General features: G+C 29.9%; 3 protein-coding genes across 7 annotated transcripts; 2 read left to right on the top strand and 1 right to left on the bottom strand.

Annotated features, from left to right (window-relative positions):
• LOC112697362 (very-long-chain aldehyde decarbonylase CER1) lies at nt 1-10,782 on the bottom strand. Its single transcript, XM_025750499.2, has 10 exons — nt 10,674-10,782; nt 8,835-9,052; nt 7,673-7,905; nt 6,665-6,884; nt 5,023-5,401; nt 3,741-3,848; nt 2,497-2,697; nt 2,329-2,424; nt 815-988; nt 1-421 (listed from the first exon to the last, which is right to left on the bottom strand). The coding sequence occupies exons 1-10, from the start codon at nt 10,731-10,733 to the stop codon at nt 251-253; spliced, it is 1,860 nt and encodes a 619-aa protein (XP_025606284.1). The 5' UTR covers nt 10,734-10,782; the 3' UTR covers nt 1-250.
• Nucleotides 10,783-13,451: 2,669 nt separating this feature from the next.
• On the top strand, nt 13,452-17,762 carry LOC112697360 (uncharacterized). Of its 2 annotated transcripts, none has more exons than XM_025750496.3 (4): nt 13,452-13,780; nt 16,220-16,390; nt 16,486-17,400; nt 17,486-17,762. In XM_025750496.3, the coding sequence occupies exons 2-4, from the start codon at nt 16,230-16,232 to the stop codon at nt 17,586-17,588; spliced, it is 1,179 nt and encodes a 392-aa protein (XP_025606281.1). In that variant the 5' UTR covers nt 13,452-13,780; nt 16,220-16,229; the 3' UTR covers nt 17,589-17,762. The 2 variants fall into 2 exon arrangements, with proteins under 2 accessions (XP_025606281.1, XP_025606282.1); XM_025750497.3 differs by having other exon boundaries at nt 13,497-13,780; nt 16,228-16,390.
• A 371-nt stretch (nt 17,763-18,133) lies between these two features.
• On the top strand, nt 18,134-22,871 carry LOC112697361 (RING-H2 finger protein ATL52). 4 transcript variants are annotated; one of them, XR_011862625.1, is made up of 3 exons: nt 18,134-19,245; nt 19,359-19,442; nt 21,823-22,871. XR_011862625.1 is itself a non-coding variant. In XM_025750498.3 (2 exons), the coding sequence occupies exons 1-2, from the start codon at nt 18,484-18,486 to the stop codon at nt 19,377-19,379; spliced, it is 783 nt and encodes a 260-aa protein (XP_025606283.1). In that variant the 5' UTR covers nt 18,134-18,483; the 3' UTR covers nt 19,380-19,585. The 4 variants fall into 4 exon arrangements, 1 of the variants encoding a protein (XP_025606283.1); XR_003151208.3 differs by having other exon boundaries at nt 20,176-22,828; XR_003810925.2 differs by lacking the exon at nt 21,823-22,871 and adding an exon at nt 19,981-19,999.
• Nucleotides 22,872-23,279: the final 408 nt, after the last annotated feature.

Below are 23,279 nucleotides of genomic sequence, written 5' to 3'. Positions count from 1 at the left end.
ATTACAAAATGGCGAAGAATCGATATATTTTAGAGATGATTTTGAAGTTTAATATTTTTGGATATTATTTAATTACAACGCAACAAACCATACATATGTATGTAAACAACTAATAATATTATTGCTTATTCCAATAATACATGATGAAATCCAGAAACATCTAAATTCTCCTCCCTTGATCTCCTTGCGAATTGATTCTCTGAATTTCTCAGGTTTTTTCGATGAATTATTCAAGGCGCAATATAATAGATCATGGTGAGTGGGGAATCTTGAGAGGTTGAAAACCATGGAATAAACTTGCTTGCCACACTTTTTTAATACTAAGTATGGTGTATCCACATTCGTGAACATTCCATCCTTCTAAGGCATGAACTATTCCAGCTATACGCCAAGCACTTAGAACTCTTCTTGGAAGCCAATTCTGCAACGTAACACATTAATCTATTTTTAGAATATAGTAATAATGTACTTAAAACATTAATAATTTGTTCATCAAATAAAGAAAAATTTATATGTAGTCTAACTAATTGCTTTCTTCCAAAATTGTTAAAATTGTGCATAAATATGGGAAAAAAATAAAATAAGTCAATAACCAACAAATATAACTTTTGAATTTATCTATTACGGACCCACAAAATAATTATCCAATTAACTATTTTATACAGACGCACGCCAAAAAAATGTGAATAAAGGTGAAAACTCAGGTGCAGTTAAATCAGTTAAATCATCTAACGACTTTCAATTATCAACTTTCACGTAAAGTCGACTGCCCCTTAATTTTTACCTGTGAATAATAGAGTATTATTGTACCAACCTCGCAAGAGTGCAAATTCATGAATTTAGGAGGAACAGTCATTGCTGGTGTAAAATGGAAGTAGCAATCTTTTCGGAATTTCTTTGGAGGGAAATGAGAAAAAGGAATGAATAATGATCCTTTTGATGCACTCATTTGCTCATCTTCATCCCATCCATCTCCAACGATCCATATCTACACAATAATCAAATTTCATCAGCATGTCACTTCATTCAAATTAATTATTTAATGGGATATATTATTATTCTTTCTTTCCTATATATGCCACAATTTTAATTTCTCCAAAATATAAGTCGCTTGTTTGGTTCAAAATATTATTTTAATATTATTCATTCATAACGTTATTGTTAGTTATAGTATATCTAATATACGATAACTAACCATTTATTTTAAAGTGAAAATATACGAATTTGACTTGTTCTAAAAATATTGTTGAAAGTAATTATTAAAAATTTGTGTGTGAAAAATACACAAAGCATGTAAAGGTTAAAAATTTCAACTAAAATTTTTTATAACTATTGTAACCATTTTTATTAAGGTTATTTACTTGTCCATATTTTATAAAATAAAATTTTAAATTTTATAAAAATGCAGCGTATTACTTATATGCTCCTATTTTTTAACTAACGTGAGAGTCCAACACGGTATATAACAATTTATATCTCATGATAAATCCTTGAAACCTCTAACAAATTATCACTTGTGTGCTTTGTCATATTAAGAGTTCGTTTGGGTGATATTTTTTAATTTTGATTTTTTTTATAATATCTCTTAGCAAAGTAAAATAATTTTATATTTGAATATCTCATATAAAAATATCTTTTTATTTATCAATTATGTTTAGATATAATAATATAAAAATATTTTTTGTTTATTTATTTTGTCAAACATTTTTTTTAAGTAAAAAAATCTTTAAAAAAAATTAATTGTAACTTTTAATAAAAAATATTTTTTACTTGTTTAATATTTTTATTATTAAAAATTTGACAAATATACTAAAAGATGAAAAGGATTTTTTTATTAAAAAAATTGTTTTCAACAACTTAATAATATCTAAACAAAAAATTTGTGAATTACAATAATTTAATATGAGAGAGAGCCATTTAACATATTTCTCTGCTAAATCACAAAAAGTTGTGACGATTTAATTTATTCTAAAATGATACCCTCTATGTAGGGTACAACGATTTACATGAAAAATTATGTTAGGTAACAAATGATTTTCTTGAATAACATAAACAACTTGGCCCAATTCAAGTAAAGCATACTGTTCACATTATAAAAAAAAAAACAAAAATATAGCCAAATAAAATCAAAATATTCATGTAAAATTTTATCCCAAACAATATATTTAGGTGATTTATCCTTAAATATACGAATTTTATCAACAAGAGTACAAGACTATTAACTAACTACTATACTTGGCGCATGGAGTATTATTTTACGGAAAATAATTGAAATTAGTTAGCAAAAGCTTTTATGATTTTATTATTATGAAATACGGATAATTAAACCTTTGGAGTATTGATTGGTGAAAGAGTAAAGCGTCCTTTGGATTTTGTGACTCTCTGTTGAAGCATCTTCAGCTCTTCCTTATGCAATAAAGCTACCTGCTTGCAATTCGGTCCATCATTAGTGATGAAATGAGAATATATATAATAAAACTTTAGTTTGAATAATACCTGAATATTTCTTCGGCATAGAGCATTGGCAATAGCAAATGAAACCTTGTTAAAGTTGCCACGAAGTAAAACTTGATTTGTCCCTTTGGGAATGCTGTTGAGAACAATTGCAGCAGCTAAGCTACTACCATCAACAATCTTTATCTTCAGCTTTGGGTATTTTCTTATATAAACTTCACCATGTGCATTAAGTTCTTCTCTCTGCATGCATCAAAATAAATTAAAATTGCAATCCAAATAATATTGTTTGTTTTTCATGATATAGAATAAAACTATGTATTTTATAAATACACTAACGTACGAATTTCTATTGAAATCATCATATTCAAATAGCAGAATGCTTAAATTAAAAGCATGTTGTTTCAATAATGTACTTATTTATTTACCAATATTTTTGGTTTGTTAGTTCAATATTTAGTTTTAAAAGTATTTGATTTTCATTCCTATAAAAGTTTATTTTAGTATACTTCTAATTATTTCTTTTTAATATTTAATTTTAAAGGACCATAAACTATCATTTTAATGGGTTTTAAAAATCAAATTATCATAAGATTTAGAGATTTAAAGAAAAAAAAAATTATTTCGGCATAGGACGAAAAAACAAAAAGTAATGGTAAAATCAATGAAGGACTTGTTTGGATGTTATTTTCGAAAAAGATTTTTTATAAAAGTAAAAGTGATTTTATATTTGGATATCCCATGTAAATTTTTTTTATTTATCAATTATGTTTGGATAAAATAAGATAAAAATATTTTTTTATTCATTTATTACGTGAAAAATATCTTTTTTTTAAAAAAAAATTTAAAAGGATATAAATTATAATTTCTCTATTTTTTTTTATATTTCTAGTACTTTTACTTTTACTATTAGAAATTTGTCAAACACACTAAAAAATTAAAAAGGATATTTTTCATTGAAAAAAGATCTTTTTTTATTGATTTAGTGGCACTCAAACAAGCACAAAATAGTTTAAAAATTAAGAGATTGGATCCAAACCTGAAAGTAAAAGCTTATTTGATTTGTATTTTTCTTTTTTATTTTTAAAGTTTCATAGAAAAAAAAAACAAAAATAAAAAAATAGAATTTTATTATTTTACTATTATTTTCTACCTCTTTTCACAAAGTTCTAACAACAAAAAAGTTGAAATACAATAATCTTTGGCAGAGCCAAATTAAATAAAAAGCATATTTAGGCTATATAAATACAACTAATTTTTAAAATAAAAGGAGGAAATGAACTAACCTGATTTAGAAGTCCTAGACTAATTACCTTCGCACCACCTAACTCAGCTTCCATTATTGCCTCTTCAATTAAGTTGTTCAATGTTCCACTTTGCCATCTTAGGAAATACTACAACACAGGTCATGTGTCACATGCAATCACTTGGATAATTGCAAAAGAAACAGTTTAGAAAGTTATTTAATTTAAAAAAAACCAATATTATGCAAATTTTTTCCTTCTCTCTTTATTTTTGTTGACTACAAAGAAAATTATATATGTTTTTAATTGTTTGAACAAGAAAGTTTATTCACTTGTTGCATTAAGGAAAAATTTTAAAATTTATCTGTTGTCAGCTTATTTTGTCAGCTTATTTTATCAATCGTCAAGAATTTAAAACCAAACCAATTGAACTATAAATTGGTCGACTAAATCTCTATTTTGGTCCCTGAGATTCACGCGATTATTCATTTTGGTCCCCGAAATTCAAAATTACCTATATTGTTCCTCCAGATTCAAGTTTGGGTACCAATATAGTCCCTCGACTCTTTTCGGTGATAATTAGGCAAATGGAGTGCTGAGATGACACCCTTCCTGTCATGTTGGATGCTGTAACGAGTAACTGACATGCTGAGAGTTGTATTTGTATCTAATTTAGTCCTTGAAACCCTAATTATCTTAATATTTATCTGAGTTATAATGACAAAGTTTTAATAAGGGGGGATTAAATTAGATATAAATACAACCCTCGCCACATTAATTAGCCGTTACAGTATCCAACGTGACAGGAATGGTGTCATCTCAGCACTCCATTTGCCTAATCATCACCAGAAAGAGTCGAGGGACTATATTGGTGCCCAAACTTAAATCTGGAGGACCACTATAGGTAATTTTGAATTTCAGGAACCAAAATGAGTAATCGCGTGAATTTTATGGACCAAAATAGGGATTTAGTCTAAATTGGTCACTTATTTTATTAGTGATAAATTTAAAGCTAAATAAATCGGTATGTAGTACTATAAGATTTAGAGTACTGCTTTACAAAATGAACATCACACATACTATTCAGAATAACCATCCGAATAAAACATCTCAGGTTATGAAATCACTCATTCCAAAAGTTTAAACTGGCTGATGGAAAAGAGTAACACTAATAGTTATATCTCTAATACTCCCTAAACCTCTATTGTACACATTATATAAATATTCCATTAGCTCTTTATACTTTCTATAAGATTTAAAGCTAAACAATTTTTTTTTTGTAGTGAATTGAATATCCCAAATTAAAAGCGAGAAACAATCTTACTTGTATTTTAAATCTGGGTATAACCCAGGATTGCAAGTTGAGATTTTGAAAGTTGTTGGTTTCTAAAAGAAAGGCAGGACCATGGAGGCAAGTAGTGATTAGCATAGAGCAGAATGTGAAGGGCCACATCAAATGGAGGTACCATTTTGATGTTTGAGGGTTGGAGGCTAAGGAAGCAACCCCTAACCGTAGCTGATAAATGGAATGAAGTGTTGTTAAGTGTGTCAAATGCACCACATCCGCAACCTCCATTGGTTTCTTTAGACATGTTTCGTATGTTGTTTCTGTCGATGTATCCACAGTACCATAAATGTAGTCATATATTGGCATGAAAAGTGAGTAATTTGTTCTGAATTTGGTGTGATGCAGCGAGTGAAACCTGTGGAACCACCATTATTCAATAATCAATCCATCTCTTCTTAGTTAGTTAGTTTTAATAAGAAGATAGAGATCAAATTAAAATTATGATTAATTCTAAAGTGATTTGTTGTATATATAACATATGTAGAGCTCCAATGTCATTTAAACAATTGATAGATTGGGTTAGGTCATAATTATAAATTATATATAAACTATTTTTTTTAACCTTCAAAATGTGGCTACATAATAGAATCATTATTAGTCGTTACGTAACCTAATCCTATTCAACTTCACACAATTTAGAATATAAATTTAATTTTGATACACTCTCAGCGTAAAATAATTTTATACGTGTATTTAATTACGTATATTATATCAATAAAAATAATTATCTTTCACGTTAATCGTGTGAATAGTTATCCAAAAAAATAAATGTAATTGTATAATTATATAAAATATTTTATACAGTGCATTAAAATTAAACTCTGAAATATAGTAGAACTTTAAAATAATTGGTTTGGTTTTTCTCGCATATTGTATTTATGGTAACATAACCATATTCATTAACAATTTGTAGGGATGTAAGGTTATTCAGCTTCAGCATTCCATTAGTAAAGTAACTAATAATAACTGTTTATTATTTAATGACTAGAAAAGTCTTGGGAAATAAAACCAACAAGTTAAATCAACCAACAAAATAACAAGTACATTTGAAAATAACACAAAGAAAAGTTAATTTACAATATAACATTTAAAATATAAAATTATTATAATTTAGAATTTAAAACTTAGTTTTTGAATTTAAGAATTAGGATACGTAATAAGCAGTGGACAAATAACAGTAAATGAAACTGTGATATTAAAAAAATAAAAATATTATTCGTATACTAAAATTAATTACTAAAATTAGTTACTATTATATTTGTGAATAAATATACGTGTGATTTAATTTATTTTTAATATATATTTATATTAGTGACTGATTTTAATGTATATATAATATAATCATAAACAAATAAATAAAAATAATTTAAAAAGAATTATGAATAATTATATTTCTTTTATTAGCTGATGTGGATATATTTTTTTTTCACCTCTTTTGTTGAATTTGTAGTTATAATAACTACACACATAAAAATACTTTATACAAAAACAATAATAATAAAAAATTATAAAATAATAATTTAGTCATATAAATATATCAAATATCTTCACAAAAACTTGCATCTTAACATTTTGGTGCACATATAATATATTGTTACTAGAAGATATAGAAACTTACGCTGGCGTGTAAGAGAAATACTTTAAGAGAGGAAAGACGGAAAAGAGTATCTTGGGAAAGAACTCAAAGTTGCAATGACCAACATTGTTCATGAAATCGATGTATACGATGTAGCCATAAAGTGCAGCAATGGAGGATGTTCTTGTGATCAACGTTGTCATCATCGGTATTGCGAATAGCGTGAAATATGCTAAGTGCTCAGCAAATGGATGCGTAACCGCTGCCAAAACCATTCAAAATCACCAAGTAACTACTCTTAATATATTATTAATTCTTCAATATTATTATTATTATTATTATTATTTCTCTTTTACCTGAAATTCTTTCGTATAGCTAGGCACCCTTTTAATATAAATTTACACACTGTACTCTCCTACGTACATACTTTAACAATATGTGTGTATCTTCAAGGAGAAAGAGCATTAGTGGATTCAACTTTGTTAATATTCTTAAATGAATATATAAAGGAATTTAGCAATTAATTAATACAGAAGCTAAGTAATTATCAAAGTAAATTAGTATTAGCATCTGCTAAACCAAATTTTTTTAATTTTCTAAGATTAAAATGATAAAATCTGCTATTTTAAATAAATGACTAAAACGTTATTTAAGCTTGGCGTATAAAGTATATAAATTGAAAAAAGAATCAAAATAATTATAAATAGAAAATTATTAGAAATTTAGAATGCTTAATGGGAATTATATTTTGGTGGGAAGATTCAATTAAAAAACTATTTTTTTTCAAATAATATCAGTCAAATTTTAATCTTAAATTTTGAATTCTAAATTTTAAATTTAAATTTTTTAAAAATAATAAAAAATACTAATATTAATTAATTAAAAATTAATTTTCTTTACTTATTCTAAATAAAATATCCTTGACAATTTCTGCTCATATAACATCATAACAAGATAATAAATGTTATTATATATGAAAATAATTAAAAATACCTGTAACCGTTATTGTTTTCCTTGCACACAATAAAAAAAGTAAAGAAAATAGCATACATGTGATAGGCTGAGTGACAATGGAAGAATGATGGTGAGAGTGATATCGAGTGTAGAGAAAGTGGTGATGAAGTGCTCTGTGAAACCAGTAGTATATGAACTCCACTGGTCCAGCATGCAATATTGCTGTCATTATTACACCTTTTGTATTCCACCATGGCAGGTTTGATGCAAATGGAAATACCATGTACCCTATATAGAATAGGATTGCTGTGAATAATATCTGGTCATCCCTGTAAAATATATTTCATCCCCCACACAATCACACTCTAAAAGTAATTAAATACTACTATAACTTTATTAATTACTTTATAAATAAGCTTTAATTATTTGCTCTATATATATATATATATATATATATATATATATATATATATATATATATACTTTTACTTAAATTATAATTTGACTTTTATATTTTCAAAATTTGTATTTGTATTTTTATAATAATAAATTTCAATTAGCTCCTTAATTACTAACTGTGTTTTTGTTCAAAGTATAAAATATTTTTAAAATATTTATTTTTATATTTGATATAGGATATATGATTCTAAAATATTTTAAGAAGAATGTTAGAGAATATGTAGAATTTATTATTTTTGATCAACAGTTAATTATTGATGTTTAAAAATGTAGACTATGTTATTCAATTGCTAGATTAAAGAAATTTGGATGATAGTTAAAAATAATGACAAAAATAAAATTTTTTGCTGATTTTCTAATATTTTTCATATTTTAGAAATAAATATTTTAGAATTATTTCTTTTTCTTCAAAATAACATTATTAGTAAGGAGTTAATTAAAACTTTTACCTAATATAGAGATTTAATAATAAAATATTAAAAAATAAATATTTAATTAAAAATGTATTAAAAGTATATAGATTAATATATATAAATTTTTAATAGTATAAAATTATATCTAATAATATATGATTACTCATTTTTCTTATATTAATTAAATATTGGTCAAATTTTAACAAAAATGATGACCTTAAATATTTTCATAAAAAAATTAATACGACAATTTTTAGAGCTTTACTCCTTTTTTTAATATACCCTAGGGAAAATGTAGCACAGACTTAATTGATAAGGAGAAATTATACAAGTATTTATAGTAGGAGAAAGGAAGAGGAAGATAAAATTAAAGTAAATGATTGAACCAGTTGGTTTCTCTGTCAACTTGATCGAACTCAAGGCCTCTATCAACAATCCTGTTGTTTCCCTTGGCAGTTCGGTAGCGAGAGACAGATATCCAGATCTGGTTGTGAACCATTCTCATCACTATAAATGGTAATACGAGATAGTTCACTGGGTCCCCTCCTTCTTTTGTTGTCAGCGTATACATGCTATGCACCACCCATGGTGTTATAATCACGAACTTCAAAACAGATACATAGGTACGGTGTCAACATCAAAACGTCATGAATGCTTATTCTATGTGTTATCATAAATAATGAAACATTAGATTATGAATATAACAAAAATGTACTGTCATAAGGATTGTGGGCTAACCTTTATATATTGATGGCTATTATAGTGGTGTTGATGTACTATTACTTGTTTTTTTTTTTTTTTGTTAATCTTAAAAATTGAAATTAGTTATACTTGTAATGATACTTAAATAATATATCATTTAGGGTCAAAATATAAACACTAATTTGTTACTTGTACATTCTGTATTGTGGAATTGACAACATCAATTCCGTTTAAGGTTAACACAGAAAAAACAATGACAATCAACTCTTTTCGATCAATAAAATAAGGGAAAGTACGGGGAGTCATTAGAATATCTGTACAATGCGTACAATGAAGGTTTAAGGAGTATTAGAGATATAACCATTAGTATTAGAGATGTTTATTATCCTTAATACGCGGATGATTATTCTAAATATGATGGGTGATATTCATTTTGTAACTCATTTTATAAATAAGTCATTGTCTCCCTAGCAAAATTTATAAAATAATCAACAATTGATGATTAAAAAAAATTAAAACAAACAAAATAAAAATATTAAAAACTCAAGTAAAAAAATTCAAAAGCGAAAGTAAAACTAATTTAGAGTAATGAATTTATAATTTAAAATTTAAAATTTAAGATTTAAGTTTAGAATTTAAAATTAAAAAATTTAGAGTTTAAAAGTTAGAAATTAAAATTTAAAATATATAATTTATGTGATTATTGGTAACAGGTGGCCGATGGAAGGAAAAAGAATAATTTTAAAAGAATAATTTTAAAAAAATTGTAAATGAGTAAATTTTGTTTGTTTGAATGGATTTGTTTGATAGATCAATGTCTGTTCGTTGTTGGCTAATAAAATTGACAGCAACCATGTATGTTGATTTTCTAACATGGATGATAGCTAAAATATTGATGTAAAATGTTATATTTTTAGATATCATGCAATATTCGATGAGAAACTATATATAATTTATTTCAATAAATTAACTTTGAAGTCGGGATAGCATAATTTATAAAAAAAATCAAATATAGTAGAGAAGGCTAATGAGATTAAAACATGAGTGTGGTAAATTACTTAGGTTATATATTCATTAGAGTTATAATAAAGTAAAGGTTTAATTATTCTGTTGATTCTTATAGTTTTGTGAAATTTTTAGTTAGGTTTTATATTTTTTTATCTTTTTAATTGTACAATTTTTTTTAATTAGGTTCCTCTTTGTAGTAATAGACTTAATTTTATAGAGACCCAACTAAAAAAAAATTATACAAAAACCCAAATAAAAGAAAAGAAAAATATAGATTCCTATTAAAAAAATTAATATAAAGACTCAATTAAAAAAAAAATACAGAGATCTAATTAAAAATTTTATAAAACGATAGGAAGTAATAGAATAATTAAACCTAATATAAATATGAAAGATAAGAAAAGGACTAACAAGGGATGTAAGTGAAAAGGAAGATTAAACATTAAGGTAAACCAAAATAAACCTAGCTAAGCTAATATATATTGAAGCAATGCAATCATAATAAATAAATAAACCTTGAAATTTCCAAGAGGCTTCCAAGGCCAATCAGTAAGAATGCCTGGTTTGGAAGCCATTTTAATTTGTATGTGAAGAGATCTATATATCTGGTAGTAATGTAGAATGCATTATATGTATGTGAAGATCTACTTATATATAGTTTTGAATGACTAAAGGTGTTCAACTGCGAACTATTTTCCATTAAATGCACAACTGCTACCGAGTACCGCTGTTACGTTTGGGAAATAGTAGTTATTGGTTAGTACTATACATCCAAGAATTACATGCAAATAAAATAATAAGTTCAATTATTGTCGTTTTCTTCTATCAAAGAAAAAAAAAATTACAACTCACTAATCCATCGGTTTTTTTTTTTTATTTGTGAGCGTACTAATTAGGTGTGAAGCTTCAATCAATAGAGGTAAAAATTCTACATCATTAACCCTAAGAATTCGTGTCATTATCATAGGTTCACTACTGTTTCCTGATAAACAAACGTACAGTAACTCGATCGGTGAGCAAGTAAAGCTTTTAGCAAGTTTGATTCCTATCCAAATCCAATCTCATCCATTTTTTCGGTGTGTGTTTGGATTACAGTTTGTAAACAGAAATTTGTATAAAATTGATTTTGTAAAATTAATTTTGATCAAAAATGAATTAATATTAACATGGTTTATGTTTGGTAATTTTTATTTAAAATAGATTATAGTAAACTAAATATTGTTTGAATTACATTATTTAAATTTTAGATAAAAAATTACAGAAAAGACATGAATTTAAATAATTATTTTAATAAATTTTAATTTTTTTTAGTACTCTAATAGAATTAATAGAATCATAATACAAAGTAAAAAAAATATTTCATACAAAAAATAACAATAACAATAAAAAAAATCATATAAAAAAATCAAAAATTTTATAAAAAATAATAATATACATAAGAGAGTATTAAAAATAATAATATACACAAAAGAGTATTAAAAAAAATATTATAAAAAAAATAAACATATGAACATAAAAGACATAATTAGTACATAGAACATAAAGTTTAATCCAACGTAAAAAGATCAACAAAAAAACTAGAATTTTTAATTTTTGGTAAACCAAAGTTAAAGACAGAAATCACTTCTGCATTTATACGATAAAAATATTGCCAAACATAAAAATAAAACGTTCAAAAAATTTAAACAAACTCCTTTCTTCCTAAACACAAATTCAAATACACCCTCAATCTATTTACAATTGGTTTATCAAAATTCACATTAGAACTTACTTTCGAGTAATCAATCATGATCATCAATTATCAAAGCATAAATCTCTCTTTATTGGAAAATGCTTGGTGTGCAAGCCACTTTTTCCAACGCAGTGTATTTTGCGTCATGTCATGTATTTTTTATGAACAATCTCGTAATTAGAAATTGAATTCAAACTCGAAATTAACTTAAATTTTCATCTAAGTAACTTTTATTATTCCACATGGCACATAGTAATTAGATATGACACCACAAACAAACCTATTCATGATTTATTAAAAAGTCATGGGTCAAAATGTATTTATTTTTATCCTAACAAAAATTTGCAATTAAGCATAATTTATATCAAATTAAATTTAATGATTCTATTTATGAGGATAAAACATATTATTTTTAATTAAAACAAATAAATACTAACTTTCAATTAGAATCAGATTTTTATAGGATGCTACACTAACTATCAAATCCCTCATCATCACCAAAATAATTCATAATTTGCCATATATATTTTTACCATTAGTTAACCTGCTTTAGTAATAACATTATATTTTAACTTTCATTTTTTTGAAAATTTAGAATTTAAAAATTAAAGTTTGAGAGTTAGGATAAATGACAATAGTAGAAGGTTGTGGAAAGTCACATGGAAATTTTTTTTTTCTAAAGTTAGAAGTGAAATTCGAATTCACAAATTGTGATTTTTAGATGAGTATAAAGAGATTATGTTCCTTTTTCTTACCAAGAGGTCTTGGGTTCAAGACTCATGTAGTGCAAACTTGATAAAAAAAAAAAATCATGTGTATATAGGTGTGGTATGTGTGAGTGTGTAACCTAGAATTGCGGATTATCAAATCTATGGACAAAAAAAAGAAAACTATGCTATTTGATAATATTAAAACTTAAAACTTTAAAAGTGATATATATATATATATATATAGTAAAGTATATTTTTTATTTTTAAAGTTGATTAAAAATTTTTAAAATATTTTTAAATTTTATTTTGTTTTAATTTTGTCTAAAAAATTATCTATTTGTATAAAATATATTCTTGACAGCTATTTTTTTAAAAAAATTATAATTAATTTAACAATAATTTTACAAAAACAATCTTTAACATAAACAAACTAGAGATAGTTATCATATATTATTGTTTTATTCGTCTTTAATTTTTTAAAAATTTAGTTATCAAAAATATATTTGATGTAAATGAAAGATTTTAGAAATAAAATTAAAATAAAATAAAACTTAAAAATATTTTTAAAATTTTTGATAAATTTTATAAATAAAAAATACACTTTATCTTAAAATAAAAGAGTTAATCATAAAAAAATATACTTCAATTATTTTAAAATTAATAAAAATAATTTTAAATTTTATTATCCATAAAAATATTTTAAAATTATTTAAAATATAATAAAAATATTCTCATTATTTTTGTTAATATAAAACTGTATTTATAGAAATGTATTTTTACAATATTTTAAAATTATTTTAAAATATTTTTATGGATAATAAAATTCAAAGGCATTTTTGGTGTGACAAAATAATTCGGGTAAAATTATTCCCGGTTGTGAATTGTGCTTGTTAAATAAATTGCTAAATTTTTTCGCGGGTTTCGTGTTCCTTGCCTCTCTGGCTCTCTCACCCTCTCGCTCGGAAGTCTGAACTCTGCGTGGCCTCCGGCGTCGCTCAGCCTCCTCGCCGCCACTGCTTGCCGCATCCCTCACTTAGAACTCCGCCGTCTCAGCCTCGCCTCTCACCGTCGCGCCGTCTCCCCTCTGCCTCTTGCCTCTGCTTCTCGCTGTGCCTCCTTCCCTCGCCGTCACGAGTCTCACCGCGTGGCCCCTACCTCGCCATCCATCTCTAGACTTCAGGTAGGCTGTTGCCGTTACCTCTGTTTGATTGTTTGGCACTTCACCTGAAGTTTTATTGGATTACTTTGAACACAGATTTGGTTATTTAGGTTTAGTTTGTATTTGAGACTATACAGAACCACTAGAAGTAGAAATTAGACACTAATTAGTTTTTTCTAACTCACTATTAGTTGTAACAAAACCCATCTCACTCTCTCTCCTTCCCGGACCTGATCTCAAACCGCCTTCTTCTCCTTCTATCTCATTTCCTCTTCCTCTCACTCTTGTACTGCAATTTATCAGATAATGAGACCAACGTTTCCAATTCAGTTCCATTCTTAGTTCATAATCCAATATGGTATCAGAGGATTTGATTTTTGCTTTGTCACGCTGATCCAATAACATCATTGAAGATGAAGATTTGATTTTTGTTGCCAAGAATCTGCAGAAACTGCAGAAATTAGCTTCGTTCACCGTGAATCACATTTTTTTACTTCTTTCGAACCCACACGACAGAGATTGATGAGAGCACTGCTTAGTTTGTTCAACCAAACAAAGTAGCGACTTCGATCAATGGGATTGAGAAGAAGAAGCGTGATTAAAGTGCACCGTCACCGATTCTGAGCAAAAATGGCAGCAATTACTCACAATCCAAGCCGGGTCGAAGAAGAAAGACGCAACGATGCGTCTGATCCAGCCGCATTAGCGATATGCAATCCGATGGGCCCGTTTTTCTTACATCCCAATTCCCAGCGAGAACCCGGGGCAGATGCTCATGTCGACAAGTCTGAATGAGACAAATTACCATTTCTGGTCACAAGCTATGATAATGGCTTTGGAATCCAAGAACAAGATAGGATTCTTGGATGGTTCTGTGGCGGAACCAGCGGCTGGAGACCCAATGCGCCCAATTTGGGAACGTAATAACACCTTCATTAGAAATTGGATTGTTCGATGCCTCAGCATTGAGATTGCACAAAGCGTTCTATTTGTCAAGAAAGCAAGGGATCTATGGATAGAGGCTAGAGCCGAAGCAAAGATTTGCACAAGGAAATCATATGCGTCTTGCTGATCTGAATGAGGAGCTGTATTCTCTTCGACAAGGTACATTGTCCATTACGAATTTCTTTACACAATTGAAGAAGATATGGGGTGAAATTGAGAATTTTAGGCCAATTCATCCATGTGCGTGTAGAAGGCAGTGTGCGCACAAAGTATATAGGGAGCAAGACTTCATCATGCAATTTTTGAAAGGGCTTAATGATAGATTTTTCTGGAGTTAGATCCCAGATTTTGTTAATGGATCCTCTTCCCCCAATAAATGAAGTGTTTGGATTGGTTGTTCAGCAAGAAAGGCAATTATGCAGTGAAGTTAATGAGGAACCAAAGATTATGGCAGCAACAAGCTATGGTCGTGGAAGTCCTAACTCTAATCCGAGTTATGGTGCCAACAAGAACTTGAGCAAGAACATGTTCGGTAGGAACCAGCAAAAGATGTGCTCTTTTTGTGGCAAGAATGGCCGCACAGTTGACACATGCTTCAAGAAGCATGGATTTCCTACTAACCACTAGTTATCTAGGTGTCTAATTTCTACTTCTAGTGGTTCTGTATAGTCTCCAATAGTTTGATTGTTATTTTTTGTCGCCAATTTTGCTGATACCGGCGGGGAATGGGTGATTAGAGGTCTCATCCCATACTGGACAAGTGATGCATTTATCTTATAGTAGACCATGGTTTGCTACTACTACTCACCAGCCATGTATTGGTCTCACCTGGCAGTGAACCAAGTGCTAGTGGTACTGTCACTTGTGGATCTTATGAGGGAAAGCCTTAGCAATGAGTCAATCCTCTTGCAAATTACTTGTGTCATGGATGACTTTGCAAATACTCAAGTTTGTTCTTCTTCAAAGCAAACCACCCTTGGATTGTGTTTTGTTTTCTTCTCTTCAGTTGGTAGACTATATAACATTTAGATGAGTTAATAATAATATGGGGATTGATATCTTAATGTACACTTTAAATGAATAACCAAATGGAAAGTCAGCAAGGGCAAGCTCTGGTATTTGAAGAAACAATTTTGGTTTTGGGCTTTTGGCCCCTAAGTTAGTCTTCTTAAGTACTTAATTAGCACCATATAATGAAGGCAAACAGCCTTCATCCTAGGCTCCTAGCTCGTAGATTATATGCAGTAGTGTCAATACAGACACAAGTAGTGACCTTAGGTTATTAACATATTATGAATAGAATGAGTTGTGCAGTAGTACTTACGTTTATTTAAAGCTTTATTGATTAGGTTATTAGGAAGTAGTACAATATTGAGTATCAAATAGTAATCTTGTTCTGAAGTATGCTGCATCTCCTTGACAAATGTATAGGAACATAATCAAATGATAGAACCAAGCATCTTTACTATTTGGAGAAATTTTCAATATTTTTATTTCTGACGTTTTGTACTTTAGAGAGACAGAAATGGAATCACAAGAGACATCTTCAATAGGAGCAGAAGCACTTCTACATATGTCTCCTGGATCAGCGGTTTCTGTTGCATACCACCCTCTGTTTGGACCGCATGATGATCTGATCGTTCTAGAGCTTGATGATAAACTTCTTCCCGATGTTCTGCATGAAAGGTGTGTATTGAATTCTCAGCTTTTTGTAGCTCTTTCCCTCTTTGTGGTTTTCCTATTTGTGATTTACATTTTCCATGTTTTATATTCTGTTATAGGGTGGTAATAAGAGGACTGCCCGATGAAGACGCAGTTCTTTGTACTCAATCCAAAACATTTGCAATGAAGTGCGTTGGAACTTCAAATTCTGTTTTGCTTATACCTCCTGCAAATCAATATGTTTTTGATCAAAATCCACAAAATGGTGCAAATAATCACAAGGAGAAAGTTGTTGCACCTGTGATTAAAGTTGTACCTGGTAATATGGAGCTTGTTGAGGTTGCCCCCAGACTTGACAAACTTAAATTGCTCCTCTCGCAGAACCCTTGCAGGCTTGAAGAGTTTGACAGTTCAGAAGTGAATCCAGAAACTAGAGCAGGGTTATATAACTGGAAGGATCTTAAAAACAATATTCAAGCTAGTGACGAGGAACTAAGATCCGGACTGCAGGCACTATCGGCTGTGGAGATTAATAGCTATTGGAGACTAGTAGACGAGAGATACATGAACATGATTCTGGAAATGGTTTTGAGAAATGCAGTGTTAAACGACTGGTCACTGAGTGCTCTTAATGAAGATGAAGTCGTAAGCATGCTGGTTACCGATGGATTTCCTGCAGAACTTGCAAGGCATTGCTTGCACGTATATGGTGAGAAAGTAATTGACGGCACGGATACCTGTGCATGGAAGTTAGACAAGAAGCGGGTTTGCATTCATTTTGCGAGAGAAATCCTGAGAGGGGGCAAGATGAAGCTGGAGAGTTTTATGGATGAGTGGAGGCAGAGGACTCCAGATGAAATGCAGCCAACTTTTGATCTTGTCGAAGGAGAAGTTTTGACAGAGAGAATTGGAGTCGAGACATGGGTCCGTGGATTCAGCGTCTCTTCGTTGCCATCCACTCCGGCTGAACGATTCTCGATTCTTTTCAAAGAGCGGCCAAAATGGGAATGGAAAGATCTGCAGCCTTATATTAGGTTTGGGTCTCTCATATGTTTAAATTAAAATATATAATCTTTTTTCACATTCGAATTAATTTCTATATCTTTGGAATACTTTCAGGGATCTGAATGTGCCAGGTCTTACTTCTGAAGGTTTGCTATTGAAATACACTCGAAGAACACAACCATCACCTGAAATAGAACCAATTTTCAGTGCAAGATAGTATTCATCTGTTTATTGTGTGGGGACCTTACTTGCCATCCGCCTCACTTGTCTTACATGGAAAAATTTAGAATTGTCTTGTATCTTTGCTGTTTCCAGGTTATATTCATGCATATTTAGGTAAGATGTGTAAAAATCAATTCTGACATGAAATACATAACGAGTTAGAATGTTATGTTGTGTGCCTTTCCCTCAGCATTTTGGAAAATGGTGGTTGATTCTAAAACTTAGATCAGTGTAAATTTTGAGGCGTATTTAAGTGAGAAGTTAATGTGGTATTCTTATGTTAAGATTGGAAGATTGATGAGATAACTGGATTGCTTTGTCGCTTGTTGGATAGTAGATGGTGATATTGTTCTTAAAATAAAAGCTGGGTAGTATTAAATATAATTTTGCATTTCTCATATGAAAGCTTTCATTTTGCATAAAAACTTGGAGTATAATATCAGGCAATTATTATGCGTAATATTATGTTGATAAATTATACTTTATCATAATTAAATTCGTGCATGTTGAGAAATTATTGCATTGTCGGTGACCAAATGATGATTAAATATGACTAGTTATGTAAACTTTACCGAAAAAAAATAGCTTTAAAAAGTGGAGAGAGATAAGACCAAGAAGAGAAGGTTAGCGAAGAGAACGGCGATAAGGTGACCACACAATTTCCCACCACCTACTTTCGCTTTGCTTTCCAACTACGCTCCATTCGTTACTCTTTCTCTCTCTCCGATACTCAATCTCCCACTTTTCCTTCTCTTTTCTCTTCCCCTTCATCCCAAGAAAAACATTGAACTCATCTGAGTTATGGCTGAAAAATCAAACACATCATTTACATAACTAGACTTACAAAAGAAGATTCTAGGCTGACCAGATAGCTTTCAGTTACTGCTTTAATGGGTTCTGTGAGTAACACAAATCCATGGGTGGCTCCAAATTCAGTTTTGAAGGACTGTTCCCAAGGGATTTGCAGCATGTATTGTCCTCAATGGTGCTACATCATGTACTCGCCTCCACCACCGTCAATCGTTCTCGGGGACGGTTCAGATGACGATGATTCTTCCTCCGGCTTCCAATTCTCTCCCCTTATAGTCGCAGTGATTGGAATCTTGGCAAGTACTTTCATCTTGGTCACTTACTACACCGTCATCTCAAGGTTCTGCAGGAACAGAGGAAGAGTTAACGATCAAGCAAATCATAGCAATGATGATACTGTTAATAACAATGAACCTTCTCAGGTTGCTGCGACTTCCGGCATGGACGAGGCTCAGATCAAATCGATAACCGTCTGTAAGTACATCAAGAACGGTGGGTTGGTTGAGGGAAGTGACTGTTCCGTTTGTTTATCAGAGTTTCAAGAGAATGAGAGTTTGAGATTGTTGCCCAAATGTAACCACGCTTTTCATCTTCCTTGTATTGATACTTGGCTTAAATCACAAGCTAGTTGTCCCTTGTGCCGCTCCAATATTGTTTTCTGTAATAATAACTCCAATCCCAGTCACTCTGACTCGGCATTGACACAGATTCCACATCCACCACCGGCAACTGTCAGTGTCAATTCCTTGGAATATCAGCAGAGGAGTGATGATGTTGTTGCAATAATTGTTCAGAGTTCACAGCATCAGCAAGTTGTGGTTGATTTTGGTAGTCAAGTCCAGGTAAAATGGCCCAACGTTGAAAGTGCTACTAATTTGGATCAAAGAAGATTATCCGTTGCTGACATTTTGAATCAAAATGATGAAGCTGATGTCTAGTTTTGATTGAACTGAAGGAGAACAAAGTAAATCTGTAATGTGTGAATCAAATGGGGGAAAAAAAAAGGGAGCAGTGTGGATGCATCTTTGTTCATCTCAAGGTGAGTGAAATGGAATCTTTTCTTCAAAATTGATGCCATGTTCTGGAATTTTTTGAAACTTGATTAATTAACTTCTGATGTACTACTATCATTGTTGAGAATTTGAGATTATTCATGTACTCAATGAAAATTTAATTTAGCAATTTGTAAGAGTTGACCTTGATAATTGCGTAGTCTAATTATAATACTTGTTGGTGGAACAAATCACATGATTAAATAAAATGGTACAGTTTTCCATTTTATTAACTTGGCAGCTACTCAATATCTTTTGTGAATTAAAAGGTAAATTATCTTTTTCTTATATATTATTACCTAATAGATTTAATTTTATAACACATGCAATAAAATTTTTATATTTTTTATTTAAATATAGAATATCACATTTAAATTAAACCCTAAATAATTAACTTATGATATCATTTATTTAGCGGAGGATAAAGCTGATAAAAAAATAAATGTTATAACTAAATTTTTAAGAAGAATGCACATTATACATGATATTTTTATTTTTTAATTATTTTTTAAACAATTCTACTAGGGGAATAACGGAGGATGCGAAGAACATGAACATGAGTTATTTTTTCAGGCTCAATAACTATGTAAAAACATTTCAACCTAATTTCACTTTTATTTTTCATCTTTTTTTATTATCTATTTTCACCCACACCAAACCCTAAACTCCTTTTTTTACCGCTGCCTCCCGCTACCTCCTCTCAAACGCCATCCATTGTAGCCGGTAAAGAACCTAAGGTGCGCCGTCATCGCCACCCCGCCCAAAATGGAGACGTTGTTCCGTTGCTGTCCAACAATGCACCTTTGCCTCTCTCCTACACGTCGCATCTCCATCTCTGCTGAACTCGCGAAACGCCGTCGCTCCGTTGTCGTGCTAGAATCTTTGTGCCGTTGCGACCTAACCGCGCTGGAATCTTTGTGCTGTCATTACCTAACCGCGCCGGAGTCTTTGTCTTGTCGCATCTCTGGCCTTGCCTCCAACCTGCCGTTAGATGGTTCTTTTATATGAGAAGTGGATGTTTATTTGGTTTATACTATTGCTTTGTTACTTGATTTGCTTGATTCTGCATGCACATGTTTCGCAGGATTCTTTTGTTATGTGGTTTGGATTTGATTTAGTTTAATTTTGCTTGAATTGAAGTTGGATTTGAGTTAAACCGTTTAAACATGGTTCGTGGATGGTATTTTGGTCAATTTATTAGTTGTTATTGAAGAACTAAGACAGATGTTCATTTTACTATGTGTGCATATGGTTCTTTCATATGAGAAGTCGATGTTTATTTGGTTTATACCATTGCTCTATTTCTTGATTTCCTGGATTTTGCATGCACATGCTCTGCATGTTTCTTTTGTTATGTGGTTTGGATTTGATTTAGTTTAATTTTGCTTGAATTGAAATTGGATTTGAGTTAAGCCATTTAAATATGGTGCCCGAGTGGTATTTTGGTCAACTTGTTAGTTGTTGTTGAAGAGCTAACGAGGATATTCATTTTACCAGATGTTTATTTGGTTTATATCATTGATTTGTTAGATTCTATATCCACATGCTTCCCATGTTTCTTTTGTTATACAGTTTGGATTTGATTTAGTTTAATTTACTTAAATTGAAATTGAGTTTGAATTAAACCATTTAAATATAGTGCACATATAGTATTTTGGTCAATTTATTAGTTGTTATTGAAAAACTAAAACGAATTTTTATTTTACTATATATATGGATAATTTTTCTAGTCAAAAAATAGATGTTTGTTTAAGTTATACTATTGGTCTTTTACTTAATTTCTTATGTGATTTGAAAATTAGTTAAACAATTAATTTAAACTTAGTAATAGTCATTGCTGTTGTGATAAACATAATAGATACGGATGCCCGTTAATATCATGGCTGGGTGACTCAATTTTCATATTACCAAAAAGAATTTACATTAATGAAGGTTGAAAATTTTTTTTCATTATGCCTATAAAAGGAGGTTAAGCCTCCGTCAATATTACACACAACAACAACTAAATACTATTCTCTCTCTCTTTCATATTATTAATCTTTATTCTCTCTCTTTATATACCTTACTATAATATTAGTAAATATACTAATCATATCTATTATATTGTGATAATAATTATGGTGAATATTACTATTAGATATATAATTTTATTTTTATATTTATTACTTCTTCCTTATTTATTTATTTATTTCACAACACGTTATCAGCACGAGACTCTGATCAAATTTTTAGGAAGACTCAGGTAATAAATTTTCATTATGTCGAAGCTCTCTCATCTTGAATTCAATGCTCTTGATATATCTGGAAACAATTATTTATCATAGATATTAGATGCTGAAATCCATCTTGATTCAATGGATCTTGCAGATACCATTAAGGCTGAAAATAATGCATCCCAGAAGAATAAAGCCAAAGCCATGATTTTTCTTCGTCGTCATCTTGACGAAGGATTGAAAAATGAATATCTCACATTAAAAGATCCTGCAGATCTTTGGAAAGACCTTAAAGAAAGGTACAATCATAAAAAAACGGTGATACTTCCTCAAGCTCGATATGAATGGACGCACATGCGTCTACAAGATTTTAAATCTATAAATGAATATAATTCTGTAATGTTTCGAATCACCTCACGAATGAAATTATGTGGGGAAAAGATAACTGATCATGATATGTTGGAGAAAACTTTCTCAACCTTTCATGTCTCGAATGTGCTCCTGCAGCAGCAGTATCGAGAAAAAGGGTTTAAAAAATATTCTGAGTTAATTTCTTGCCTTCTTGTTGCTGAACGCAATAATGAGTTGCTCTTGAAAAATCATGAAGCGCGCCCAGCTAGCGCCACCCCATTTTCTGAAGTAAATGTGACAAATTACCCCAGAAGAGGTAAATGGCAAGGTTTTAATAACAAGAAAAATTATGGAAGGAAAAAGAATTATGTTCAAAAGAGAGGATCTCACCAGAAGTGGGATAAAGAAAGAAATATCAGGCAGAATAAATCAACAAAGGATAAGTATTTTCGTTGTGGTGGAAAGGGCCATTGGTCACGTACCTGTCGTACCCCAAGGCACCTAGTCGATCTTTACCAGGCATCTTTGAAAAAGGACGACAAGGGAAAAGAGTCAAATTTTGTTTCAAATGATGCTGAAAATTCCACCACTCACTATGATGTATCTGATTTCTTTGAGGATCCTGAAGAGAATATTGGTCATTTGATCAATAATGGAATAGTTTAATATGTGAGAGTGTTAAGTATCCATGTAAATAAATAATGTAAAGAACTTATTGTTAAGTTTTATTTTCTATGTATTTGAGTCTCAAATATGATGTATATAAATAATGAAATGTCAATGTTTATGAATTTTGAAATCATTAAATGTGTCATGCTTCAAAAATCAAATTTTAGCATATGACATTATTTTTATGTACAGTGTTTCTTAGAAAAATAATTCCAATCAAGTATTCAATTTAACTGTGCATACTACTCATTTTATTATTATTTGTCTTTGAAGAGAATGGCAAGGATATGTAATGAAGATGTATGCCTTACGGATAGTGCAAGTTCGCACATCATTCTCAAAAGTGATATATATTTTACCCATCTTGTGCCAAAAGAAGAATGTGTTAATACTATTATTGGCTTAGGCAATGTGATTGAAGGCTCCGGAAGAGCTATAATTTTGTTTCCCGGAGGAACAAAATTCATAATAAATAATGCACTGTTGTCTACCAAGTCTCGAAGAAACTTGTTGAGTTTTAAAGATATTCGTCAAAATGGATATCATATTGAGACTATCAATGAGGGAAGTCATGAGTATTTATGTATCATA

The sequence above is a fragment of the Arachis hypogaea genome, chromosome 6, assembly GCF_003086295.3.
Source record: "Arachis hypogaea cultivar Tifrunner chromosome 6, arahy.Tifrunner.gnm2.J5K5, whole genome shotgun sequence".
Classification (NCBI taxonomy): Eukaryota; Viridiplantae; Streptophyta; class Magnoliopsida; order Fabales; family Fabaceae; genus Arachis; species Arachis hypogaea.
This window is presented reverse-complemented; position numbering and strand designations above follow the sequence as displayed.

Bases quoted from the DNA above. Each gene is read 5' to 3' on its own strand.
- LOC112697361 (XM_025750498.3), top strand. From the start codon at position 18,484: ATGGGTTCTGTGAGTAACACAAATCCATGGGTGGCTCCAAATTCAGTT. The intron at 19,246-19,358 runs GTAAAATGGCCC...ATTGAACTGAAG, and splicing joins ATTTTGGTAGTCAAGTCCAG to GAGAACAAAGTAAATCTGTA.
- LOC112697360 (XM_025750496.3), top strand. From the start codon at position 16,230: ATGGAATCACAAGAGACATCTTCAATAGGAGCAGAAGCACTTCTACAT. The intron at 16,391-16,485 runs GTGTGTATTGAA...ATTCTGTTATAG, and splicing joins CCCGATGTTCTGCATGAAAG to GGTGGTAATAAGAGGACTGC. The intron at 17,401-17,485 runs GTTTGGGTCTCT...GAATACTTTCAG, and splicing joins GATCTGCAGCCTTATATTAG to GGATCTGAATGTGCCAGGTC.
- LOC112697362 (XM_025750499.2), bottom strand. From the start codon at position 10,733: ATGGCTTCCAAACCAGGCATTCTTACTGATTGGCCTTGGAAGCCTCTT. The intron at 3,849-5,022 runs GTAAGATTGTTT...CCTGTGTTGTAG, and splicing joins TACCCAGATTTAAAATACAA to TATTTCCTAAGATGGCAAAG. The intron at 989-2,328 runs GTTTAATTATCC...ATTATTGTGTAG, and splicing joins CACCAATCAATACTCCAAAG to ATATGGATCGTTGGAGATGG.